The 11,995-nt window shown below is 46.1% G+C and overlaps 1 protein-coding gene across 1 annotated transcript in view; it reads right to left on the bottom strand.

The window, feature by feature from the left end:
• Tdrd9 (tudor domain containing 9) overlaps positions 1 to 11,995 on the bottom strand; it is a 92,878-nt gene that overhangs the window by 67,504 nt on the left and 13,379 nt on the right. The window contains exons 2-6 of the mRNA XM_021179500.1: positions 11,335 to 11,441; positions 5,068 to 5,165; positions 3,676 to 3,897; positions 3,031 to 3,153; positions 689 to 769 (exon numbers count right to left, since the gene is read on the bottom strand). Of these exons, the coding sequence (XP_021035159.1) occupies positions 689 to 769; positions 3,031 to 3,153; positions 3,676 to 3,897; positions 5,068 to 5,165; positions 11,335 to 11,441 (631 nt within the window). The remainder of the gene's footprint in view (positions 1 to 688; positions 770 to 3,030; positions 3,154 to 3,675; positions 3,898 to 5,067; positions 5,166 to 11,334; positions 11,442 to 11,995) is intronic.

Raw genomic sequence — 11,995 nt, 5'->3', positions numbered from 1 at the left:
GGAACTCACTTTGTAGACCAGGCTGGCCTCGAACTCAGAAATCCGCCTGCCTCTGCCTCCCAAGTGCTGGGATTAAAGGCGTGTGCCACCACGCCCGGCTTCAGTCAGAGTTTCTATTGCTGTGATAAACACCACAACCAATAGCAACTTGGGAGGACTCTTAGGTCAGAATTTATCACTGAGGGAAGTCAGGGCAGAAACTCAAGGAAGAAACCTGGTGGCAGACGCTAAAGCAGAGACCATGGAAAAATGCTGATTTCTGACTCATTCCTCATGATTTACTCAGCCTGCTTCTTACATCGCTCGAAAACACTTGCTCAGAAACGACACCTCCCACAGTGGGGAGGGTACTTCCTCATAAATCATCAATCAAAAAAATGCCCTACAGCCTTGCCTACAGGCCCATCTTTTACTTTGGGGAGGGGGGGGCAGGTCTCCAACTGTCCCGGAACTCTTGCTATAGATCAGGCTGGCCTCGAACTCGGAGATCTGCCTGCTTCTGCCTCCCAAGTTCTGAGGTTGAGAGTGTGCCACCACCACTGAGCAAGACCAATCTTATAAAGGCATTTTCTTAACTAAACGTCACTTTGCCAGATATATCTAGGTTTGTATCACATTGACAAAACCCAACCAGCACAATATCCAACTGCTAACGGGGGAAGAAACAGAATGAAATCTAAAAATGTACCTTCACAAACCGTGAATTTGTCCTCAAGAGTTTACGGACGACCAAGAGCAGGAAGTCCATCTCCTCGGTCCGTTCATGCACCTACAGAGAAAGGAGGAGCCGCCATGACATCAACTATGCACGGCATGGCAGGGAAGGTTGCACAAGCAATCTGTCGTGTAGAGGCCGTAGGCACAGTGGGTCTGTAACTGCAGCATCAGATGGTGGAGGCAGGAGACTCCTCGGAGGAAGCTGTGAGTCACTTAGGCAAGCTCTGGTTTGATTCAAAGGCCCATCTCAACAGATCAGGTGGAAGAGGGACCAGACACTTTCAACCTTGAGCTTCCATACGTATGAGCATGCGTATGCACACGCACCCTCAAATACATGTGCCAACACACACTGAAATATGCATATCCACAGGCATACCACACACATGAAAAAGGAATTTTACAGAAAGAGGCACATGTCACCTGCATGTCACCTGCTGAGAGAAGGTAGAGGACCTTCATGCTCCTAGACTTTCAACTAAACTAGGCCTCTCAGCTCAGCAGAGGTTGTCAGGGGACTCATGCCTGTCCAGCTGAGGAGTATGCAAACAGCATCTTCCCACCAGCCAGAGGGTACACGGGTCACTGTCACCCTCAATCTCTCTCTTTGGGACCCACTGGCATTAGGGCAAAGCAATGCTCAGGCCCCTGAAGCCTGCCCACTTAACAGCAACACTGCTGCCCAGCTGACGCTGATCCCCCTGCAGTGGTTTGTCATCCCAGCATGTGTGACGTTGGAGATGAACCAGTCTAACACTGGCAACAGAGCTGCAAGCCATGTTCCATGACAAAAGGAACTACCGCAAATGGGGCACACAGGTGAGAGGGTGTTTGGATACAGCAAACGTGAAAGGCCACGTGGTGAAGGAGTTAAGTGTGACCCCACAGACAGTGGGAGATGAGCACTGAGCCTTGGTTTAGTTTTCTCTGCTCACTATTCTTCACTAACAACACGCATGTATTGGTTCGCCTTACACAGCTCAACTTGTTGATAAAACCGCCATTGAGAGAAACTCACCAAAGAACCCCTCTCTAGGTCCCTGTGGCAGCTTGCCACTTCTGCGGCCTCACCTCAGTCTGGTCAGTGAGCCTGGCAGTTTTTCAGGATTGAACTACAGTTGCTGGTTTGTGCCTAGTGCCTGCCTAGAGAACCGGTCTGCAGCTGCTGAGTTGTATTTGGTGTTTGCTACGGGACCGAACTGCTGCCCAAGGAGATCAAGCTCGCCCCCAAAGAACTATTGCTAAACAGGTCCACTTCCCCCAGATCCTAATAACTTTTCTCTTCTACTACCTCTGCTGGGTACTGGGCTAGAGGAGAAGTTGGACCCTTATTAAAAGTAGGTTGCAAAAATATATGTGCCTACAAGAACTGAAGCTCACAAGATAGGTAAGAGGTTGGCCAGTCAGAAGCTGGTGAACCGTATCAAGCAAGGTCAGAGTCTAGGGCAAGCAGGTGGAACTCCAACATGACCACAGAGGGGACATGTGGGGTAGCAGCTGCCTCCCAGCCCTACGCAAATGCAGAGCCAGCCTGAGCCATCCAGGGATCCATCCACACCACCCCGTCCCACCAAAGTAGTGAGGACAGAGCCTGTTTCCAAAAGAAGCCCAGTTAGGTCAGGACACACACAGCGTACAGGGCTGATTCACTTGGAGAAAGTCACAGTGGGAATGACCACTGGATCTCAAGAATGACAGGGCTGCATTCTGTAGCTACTTCTGCTCTTGGCTCCCCCGGCTTGTGCCTCACAGACACTGTGGAAATCCAGAAGGCCTTTTTCAGAGTAGATGAATATGTCTTATCTTTAAGTTTTTCCTGCAGTGCTGAGGTTTAAACTTAGAGCCTCTCATATGCTAGGCGAGCACTCTACAACTGAACTACACCCTCAGCCTAGGCTTTGAACCCTATTGTCATCCTTGATTTATGAGGCAGAAAGTCTGCCTCCATATGTAGGCTGTGGAGAGCACTCTTCACCAGGCTGGAGAACGCCCCTTGCAACTGCTACACCCTGCTGAGATGCAGGCCAGAGGAATTTGAGCCATAAGAACACAGTGAGGAAAGGCTCTAGTGACATCTCAGAGGGCCAGATCTGACTTGAGGCTGCAACCTGCCTATAGATCTCTGCTCTATACAGCAATCTTTCCCCAGTCCTCAACATCCCACCTATATTTTGAGAGACAAAGAACAAAGAATAAAACAGATAATTCGCCCTCACAAGGTTAAGAAGATCAGAAGGAACCTTGTTGCAAGGACTCAGGATGGCAGCTCACACTGCCCGGAAATAAGGCCCTGCCAGGCAGCAGAACACTCACCTCGTCAATGAAGATGTGCGTGAACTCCATCAGGCTCTTGGCACTTACAATTTTCTGAAGCAGGACTCCAGTGGTCATGTAAATTAACCTAGTGTCTTCTGTTGCAATTTTCTCTAGCCCTACCTAAAGTTGAGGAAGGAAAAGAGAGGGAAAGAAAAGTATAGGTTTACTGGCTCCCACTTAACTACCCAAATAAGTGTCCATTTTACCTAAGGTAGGAATGAGAAGTTACTGTATTTTAGAAAATATGTAACTTTTCCAAATGAAAAGTCAAGATCTCAAATTGATTTCTTTCCTTCCATAACGAGCAAGGATTAGCTTATGCTGTCATGCTGTCTATGGTATTCTTAGGTGACAAGCCCTTATATGTTACAAGGGTCTAATTAAAAAGATCAAATAATAAAAGGCACCAGTCTGAGAATTCTCCCTTATCTCCTATTCAACTGCACAAGGAATTTAAAATTATTTTCAAGAATTTTACTTTCAATATTTTTTTTGGTTTTTTTTCGAGACAGGGTTATCAATATTTTTAATTATAGCATAGTTCTGGTCTTTAATTTCCAGTAGAAAACAGTTATACACTGCCCTCAACTTACATAGAGTAAAACATTCACAAGAAGAGAAAGCTCACTTCCTGCATCTCACCTGATAGCCTACCAAGCCACCCAGCGTCCAGGAGCGTTCCTTACTGATCCACCTGGCAATGCTGCTGGCCCCTATCTTCCGCGGCTGGGTGACTACGATGTTGCAGAAGGCAGAGCGCTGGGTGTAGTGGTCCAGCACGTACTGTGGGAGCTGTGTGCTCTTGCCACTTCCTGTGGCACCGTGTATGATCACCACAGAATTGCTTTCTATCAAGGAAATGACCTGAAATTTTAAAAAAATATTACCTTTCACCATGGGCACAGATTAAACAACAAGGTAAAACACTGTCGTCTTGAGAAGACTTTCAGGCCAGCTCAACCTAACCCAGTGGTCCACCACCCTAACATCACAAAAACATCAGTCTACAAGTGATAACTGAGGCCTTGGGCTGGCTGGTTGGTTTATGAAACAAGGCCAAACTATGTAGCCCTGAGACCTTTCTGCCTCCCAAGTGCTGGGATTGCAAGTGGACACTGCCACATCCCATGCACAACTACTGACAACGATGGAAACCTGGTCAAAGTCATCAGGGCTCTGTGTCTCAATTTCTTCTTTAAAAAAATAAATGAAACTTTCAAACTTGATTTGTATGGTTCTAAGTCTAAATGTCTATTATTTTATAAAAAGACTGAATGCAATTCTACTAAAACCAAAAACAACAACAAAAAAAAGAAAAACCCTGCCATTAGTCACATGACTTTAAACTTTCAAGTTGTCAGATAAATTTTGAGCAGCTAGCGACACTGTCCCTTACAGTGTACACGCAGTGCTATAAGATCCTAGTCACCCTTCCAACAGTCACCAATCGTCAGCAAGTACAAACGGATGTGGGTTTCAGAATCTAAGCTTAATAAAGTATATCTATTCCATAAAAGCATGATTCAATCTTCAGCAAATAAAAATGAGATCTGGAACATTTCCTATTTTATCTACAACTCTTTTTTTCACTAAAGTAAGTAATGGTTTAAATTTACTTCTATTAACCATGCTTAACAACATAGAACTAACTAACTGTCAGAAATCTAACCAAAAGGATGTGTGCATGCTTAGGAGTCAGCCAACACACAGGGAAAGAGAGCAGCAGCCACCACCGTTCCCAGTGCAGATGTTGGGGTGTGGCCTTCTCCATAGCAACACCTGGCTGTGTGCTGCTTGCACACAAAGCTCCACAGGAAGGGAGAGCATACTCCTATCAGTTCTCAGTGACAGACTACAGGTGAGCACAGCTACATCTGAGCACGGCACACAGAGCCTTAGCCGGGCTCGGCAGAGGTGTTTTGTGTGACGGGCACTGCCGGCTTTTCTTCTGGCTTGTGCATATTAATCCCACCACATGTTCCCAACAGTGCTATGCCTTAGTCAGACAGCTAATTACATTAGGAAAAGTGTTACCTCTTCTTTACACCGATTTATGGGCAAATCAGGATATTTATAAGTTGTCTCTGGGATGCATGCCACATTACTTAACTTAGCCAATGGTGACCTCAGACCTGTATTCAGACAAAACAAAATTATTTTGTAGCTGAAAAGAAAGTAAACAAGCCAGTGACCTATCTAATCTTTGTATATGTCTTGTCACATATAAACACATATGTGCACACACAGACAGACACAGACACACACCCCACACCTGTGCTAAATACACTCTCTACAGACTGACAGTCCTTCCCTCTTGGTGGGTCCACTACTAATGATGCAGGCAAGCCACCAAGGCTTGCCGCCTTCCATCCCAGACACCGACATTGTTGGCCTACACTGCCTGCTAAGTCAACAGACCTGACACACACTGGCTCCAGCACCTGACTCAGCAGCTGCTCGCTACTGCGGGATTATGGTGGTGTACACACGTGGTGAAGTGTGCATTCCTTGCTACAAAATGAATAGATAATGGTGACAGATAAGTCAAATACAACTTACAAACTGTGGGTGCGGTGAAACGGGTTGGTTTGCTATGCTAAATACATTTGATTTGGTGTCTGTCCAACCCTACCTATTTAACATTCCCTTGTAAATCTGTGCACCTGCTCTGGCCAACCTTCAATTCTAAAGTGCCTCTGGGCACCACATGGCAAGGGCAAAGCCCTGGAGACTCTGCACAGCACCTTTGCAGATGAACATGTTCCTCTCCCCTGCCTCCACTGAGGCTGAGCCCCTTTCTCTCTTCCTCATCCTTTCCTGCTCCCACATCAGCTTCCTGGTCTCACCTTTTTTTTTTTTTTTTTTTTTTGTTTTTCGAGACAGGGTTTCTCTGTATAGCTCTGGCTGTCCTGGAACTCACTTTGTAGACCAGGCTGGCCTTGAACTCAGAAATCCGCCTGCCTCTGCCTCCCGAATGCTGGGATTAAAGGCGTGCGCCACCACGCCCGTCTCACCTTGAAGACACGTCCTCAATCTTTCTTTCACAGGGAGACTAACAATGCGTGACTAAAGTGTTACTTTTTTAAAATTTTATGGTGCTGGGAATCAATCCCTAGGCCTCACACACACATCTTTTATATACATACATATGCACACATTTAAATTTTGGAGGGTGACATTAGATCTCAAACCCTGATCCTCCCATTCGCTCTCCCCCTGACCCCAGCTTCTCCTGCATCTGAATTCATGCTGGTCCATAAGTTCAGAGCCAGCACATCCAGATCTGTCACAGTCTGTCAATGAACAACTCTTCCTTCCCGGGAAACAGTCCCCGTCCTAAGACATCCCTAGGCCTGCTCTGTGCAGGCCTCTGACCACCGTCTCTACACACTGACAAGCTCACAGAAATGGAGTCTCTCCACATTGGGACTTAGTTTCACTCACAGTGGCTCCCAGCTTCTGGCATGGGCCAGGATGGGGTTGCTTGTTTGTTGTTGTTATTTTGGTTCCTTGATTGGTTTGGGGGTGGGTATGGTATGTTTGTTGTTATTTTGGTTGGTTGTTTGGTTGTTTTGAGGATAGGTATGATATGTTTGCTTTGTATTTTTGAGACTGGATCTCATGTAGCCCAAACTGGCCTTGAACTCTCTATGTAGTTAGTTCAAGATGACCTTGAACCCCATTCTCCTGCCTCTATCTCCTGAATCCTGAAATTACACGCATGAGCTACCACACACTGCCACGCACTGCTTTTCCCCGAGGATTTTTTATGTTAAACTATTTTATTTGAAAGATGAAGACAACCGAACCCCATCACCCTCACAGGCCAGGCAATGGTCTCCAATCCTAGGAGAACCTGAGCTGGAAAATGCCACTATGATCTCAGGGACACCTGTGTCCCCAAGCTTCTAAGACTGGGTCCTTGCTTTCCTGTGGTCACGGAAGAAAGAAGCCACCCCAGTTATGAGGATGGACAGAGAGAGGGCAGAGAGACAGGCAAGCAGCCGGGGAGAAGTGAGAAAGAGGCTGAGGGACAAGCATCCACAGACAGAGAGTGGGGAGGACTCAGGACAGCAGGAAATGGAGGCAGGTCTGTATTTCTGCTAAGAACCCTTGAGCCTGGTTCACGGTGTCTCTAAAGGAGTCTTGCTGCTCTGACAGCATGGTCAGACTCACAGGACTTCACTGCATCCATTTTGAAGGTTGTTACTTTAAAAGAGAACATTTACAAGAAAGAAAAACTCATAAGCCCCTGGCACAGTGTCTAAACCTTTCTTCATGTAGCACAAGATATCACCTGACAGTTTTAGGTCACTGGCTAAAGCAGACCCAACCCAGAGCAAGCCTTGCTCTCACTGACACTGCCCCGGGGTGGACAGGAGAGCAGGGAGCAGAGATGTTCACAGCTGAGTGGCTGATGGCTTTGTATAAACCAAATAAAAAGAAGATCGTCAACAATGATTTAAGGCAAGCGAGCAGATTCCATGTGACAAACACCAGTCCAGAAGTGGACAGAAATAGAAATACTACAACTTCAGAATATGCCGCTCTCAGTTTCCATTTTCTTAGTTATCAAAACATTAAATAAAATATTTCCTATAAACTGGGAGAACGGGAACCTCAGACACTGCTGCTCTCCCCACTTCTCTGCCTTGGATCATCAAACAAGCTAAAATCTGACACAAGTCCAGAGGTCACAGGATGTAACCAACTTCCGCAGCGAAATTCACTGTCACCTGGCTGCCACAGAGAGCATAAAGTTTACCTTAAAACCTAAAACCTGTCCAGCCAGATACGATCTAGACACTATCATGCCTTTAATCCCAGTCCTCGGGAGGCAGACAGAGGTGGGTTGCTCTGAGTTCAGGCTCGCCTAGCCAGTTACGTGGTGAGATGGTCTCTAAAATTAAATGCAAAAACAAACAAAATCTAGATACTATCCATATATTTTTTTAAAAACTAAGCTAAATTACTGGATTTATACCCTAAACAGAAAACTAAATCTTCAAAATAACGATGTATTGCAGCGAAGTCCTTTCTAAACCCTGACCTACAGGAGACACTCCACCCCACCACCCCCATCCCTCTGCCTTCTACCCAGAAACTGAGAGTTTGCCCACTTCATCAGATCAATCCCTGGGGTTGCTTCCTTCCTCTTTGAGCCAATTTACCTGCCAAATCAGAGGCCAGACTCTCAGCATGTCTAGTTCCCATTGTAATGCCCCCCCCCCTTTCCATAGTGAGCGGGCCACCGAGTGCTAGCCACTGTGATGGAGCCATGCTGTCCAGACTACTCAGAGGAAGACACACGCCAGGGTTGCACTCAGCCCTGCCCCAGCTGCATGTCCTGTCCCTCAGTGAGGGCCACAAGCACCAGCACATCGAGGAGGCTCACACGGAGTCTCAGGAGGCAGACAGTCACAGTCCCTCTCACGGAGTCTCCACTCCACTCAGGTTTTGCTTTTCTGCACCTTGTTCCAGAGCCAAGTGCCAGGTCACTTCTTCTGGGAACCATAACAAGCAGGACCAGTACCTCCGAGGTACAGAGTTTTGAAATGACGTCACGAGGGGAGAGACCCATGAGTCTCTTCTCTCGGCCTGACCTTGTGAGGTTTCCAGGGCATCCAAAGTGCTCTGATGAGCACAGCAATGATCACATCTGTGACAGGAAGTTCTAATGTCACCCTGCCACAACCCTGCCACCTGAGGAGGAAGTCTTCACCCTAGATCAGGTTAGCCACAGGCATGCATGTCAGTGGAGGGCTGTCCTGAGCTGCATCCGAGTGAAGGATGCTGCTGAGCAGCAGGACAGGCAGGCTGCTGAGTGCACTGTGTGCTCCCGCTCCTAACAGTGCCTATGGTAGGACTGGGGCTTGGCTTCCTACCTGGGTTTCTCTTTAAACAATAAAAATAAAATAATAAATTTTAACACTAGTATTATAGGTAAGCTGTATATACCTAAGTACATAGATGAAATTACCAATGAGCTTGCTTAGAAAACATTGTTACATAGAAAGTACTTAGCTGAAGAACATTGCCTCAAACTATAACTTTAAAATCAGTAGAATACTAACTGGGCTTCCTAGAAATTCTAAGAGTTCTATGCAGTGGAGAGATGGCATTTGGATTTGGTTTTACCAGACATCTATCTTTTGGGGATCATTCATCAGGAATGGCTGCTCGTTAAGTCCCTTCCCTCATCTCCTTAGGTGTGAGCTGCTCAGAGCAGCTCTGATTGGTTTCAAAGATAATTGAGACTATTTCTCTGCACTTGTGAGCCACTTGATTGCCTAAGAGATAACAAAACCCTGCAATTTCTGTTTCTGTATCACTTGCTTGGCTTCAAAAAACCAAGGATCATGCAGTGGGAGCCCAAAGGACAGCTGTAGAGGACAGCAGCAGCATGAGACCAGCGTGGTGGTGGCGAGAGTCAACACGAGCTGCACAAGTTTAGTTAGGCCACCAACTCCCCGAGCCACAGCCAGAGTTACAGATGCAAACCCAGCACAGCTCCTCCTTTCCACTCCAAGCGCATGGAGTGAATTCTTGCTAGAAAAGCTCACCCACCCTGATACCCTCAGCTGAGGGCTGAAGCTCGAGGGAAAGCCATATCAACAGCCCTGCCCTGTGTTGCATTTTCTAAGGGTTATGGTCACAGCAAAAGAAATGCAGCTAGGACAGTATCCAACTCAAAGGAAAACGCAATGCAGAGCCTCTTAAAGGCACTGAAGGGGAGATGAGACCGGCAGAAGATGCCACTGGAGCAAGGCCACACAACAGGGCACTAAGGGCTGCTTCTGCCTCAAGGTGAATATGAAATGACAAGCAATAAAATCCATCACACTGACCAAAAAAACGTTAAAACACAAAACTAAATGAAAAGACTGCATAAGTAATGTCTGAATTTCCAGGAGTAACAGAACATAGCAATCTATATTATCAAGAAGCTCATATAAATCCCAAGACTAGGGGTTAACGTAGAACTACTGGGCATAGACTGTACTTCCTAATTATTAAAAAGGCTAAGAGCAAATAAGGAAATGTTTCCATAACTGTGACATCCTTCAATGGGAGTGCAAGTAAATGGGGCAGGAGTGGGGACAGACCAGTACCTCAGAGGAGCCTCCTTCACAGGAAAGGGCCCAGCACAAATAAAAAAACGGCAGCGACTTAGCCCGGGCACTTAGCAGAGCACCCTGCCAACAGAGAACAATCCATTTAGCAGCCGTGCATCAGCAAGGCCACCCAACTCAGGAAGCAGCGGCGAGGGGATCTGTGTCTGACCTACAGAGGCAATTTTAGGCCAGCCAGAACTACAGAGTGAAACCCTGTCTCAAAAAACATTTTTTAAAAAATCTTTTACTTTTTATTTCATATATTTCTACTCTTTAAAATTCTGTTTTAATGTTAAAATTCTGTTTTTGATAAAAATCTAGTTTTTGCATTTGTGTGTTATAAGTACATTCATGTGTTCTTGTTAGTCTTTGTGTATGTATGTGATGTGGTAAATTTACATTCATGTGTTCTTGTTACTCTTTGTGTGTGAGATGTATGTGTGATGTGTGCATTCATATGCTCTTGTGGGTGTGTTTATGTGTGATCATGAGTGCATATAGCCACAGAGATCTACACTATGTGTCTCCTCAATTGCTCCCCATCTTGGTTTGCGAGACAGAGTCTCTCACACGGACTGGAGCTCATCTATCATCTATGCAGTATGCTGCTGGGGTCTGCCAGCCCCTGCTCTCCCTGCCTTGGGACACAAGTGCACGCCACAACACCAACCTTCTATGTGGGTGAGTGAGATCCAAACTCAGACACTTGTGTGCAGCAGACACTTTACCAACTGCACTATCTTCTCAGCCCCTTCCTAAGTTACGCTGGCTTGTCTTTAGAGCGGGGGACTCCCTGGGTGCCCTGGGACTGGATTTGCAGACCCGACTGGCTCAAATGCAAAGGTTCAAAGCCTGAGCACGCACCTAAGCCTTGCCAGTGCTGAGATGACGTGAGCACCACCACACCCAGCTAAGAAACATGTTAAATGTTCTCAATTAATAGTAAGGAATTAAATAGTGATTTAATCTTCAAATAACAGGACATTCTGGCTCTATATTTAAGATAAACTAACACTTTATAATCTACTATACACTCATCCCCCCGCCCATTTTTAATTAAGAAGCCATGTAAGTTGGTTTTTTAACTTTGACCAATACTGTATTTAGGAAATGTCTGGAGGGATGAGCTTTTAGTGCACGAACTGTAGATGCTTCACATACAAGGCATTCAAGGAAACCTGCGTACCTGGTCCACTGGGTGGCTGATCCTGGCCATAAGTATCAAGTTCTTGTTCTTCAAGTTGTCTGTATTTGTTAATATACTCCATTTCTGAGCTCCTCTGACTGAGTGACCTGCAAAGAACAGTTACAAAGTCACCACGTTTCTGCACGCAGTTTCTGAGCAGTTATTTTATGGAAGTCAGAGGAAACACAGACAGTCACTAACAATTTTAAATGCTCAAATTCAGTTACCAGATGGAGATGGACTGAAACCCTGCGAGCTGTGGTACTGGAAAGAGGGCACAGCGGGGGTAGTGAAGAGACCCGCCACTCTTCCAGAGGGCAGGCTTCAGTTCCTAGCACCCACACACATGATGGCTTACAAACACTTGTAACTCCAGTTTAGGGGATCTGATGCCCTCTTCTGATCTCCACAAGCACAAGGCACAAAACTGGTGCAGACTTGCATCATAAAAGCAATTCACCCATATGCATACAAATAAAAATAAAAAATAAAATTTAAAAAGCAACATGAATTGATTTTTTAAAAAATAAACTAAGCTGCCAGGCATGGTGGCACATACCTTTTCAGGAGACAGAGGCAGGTGGATTTCTGAGTTCGAGGCCAGCCTGGTCTACAGAGTGAATTCCAGGACAGCCAGGGCTACACAGAGAAACCCTGTCTC

This window comes from Mus caroli, chromosome 12, assembly GCF_900094665.2.
Source record: "Mus caroli chromosome 12, CAROLI_EIJ_v1.1, whole genome shotgun sequence".
NCBI lineage: Eukaryota > Metazoa > Chordata > Mammalia > Rodentia > Muridae > Mus > Mus caroli.
This window is presented reverse-complemented; position numbering and strand designations above follow the sequence as displayed.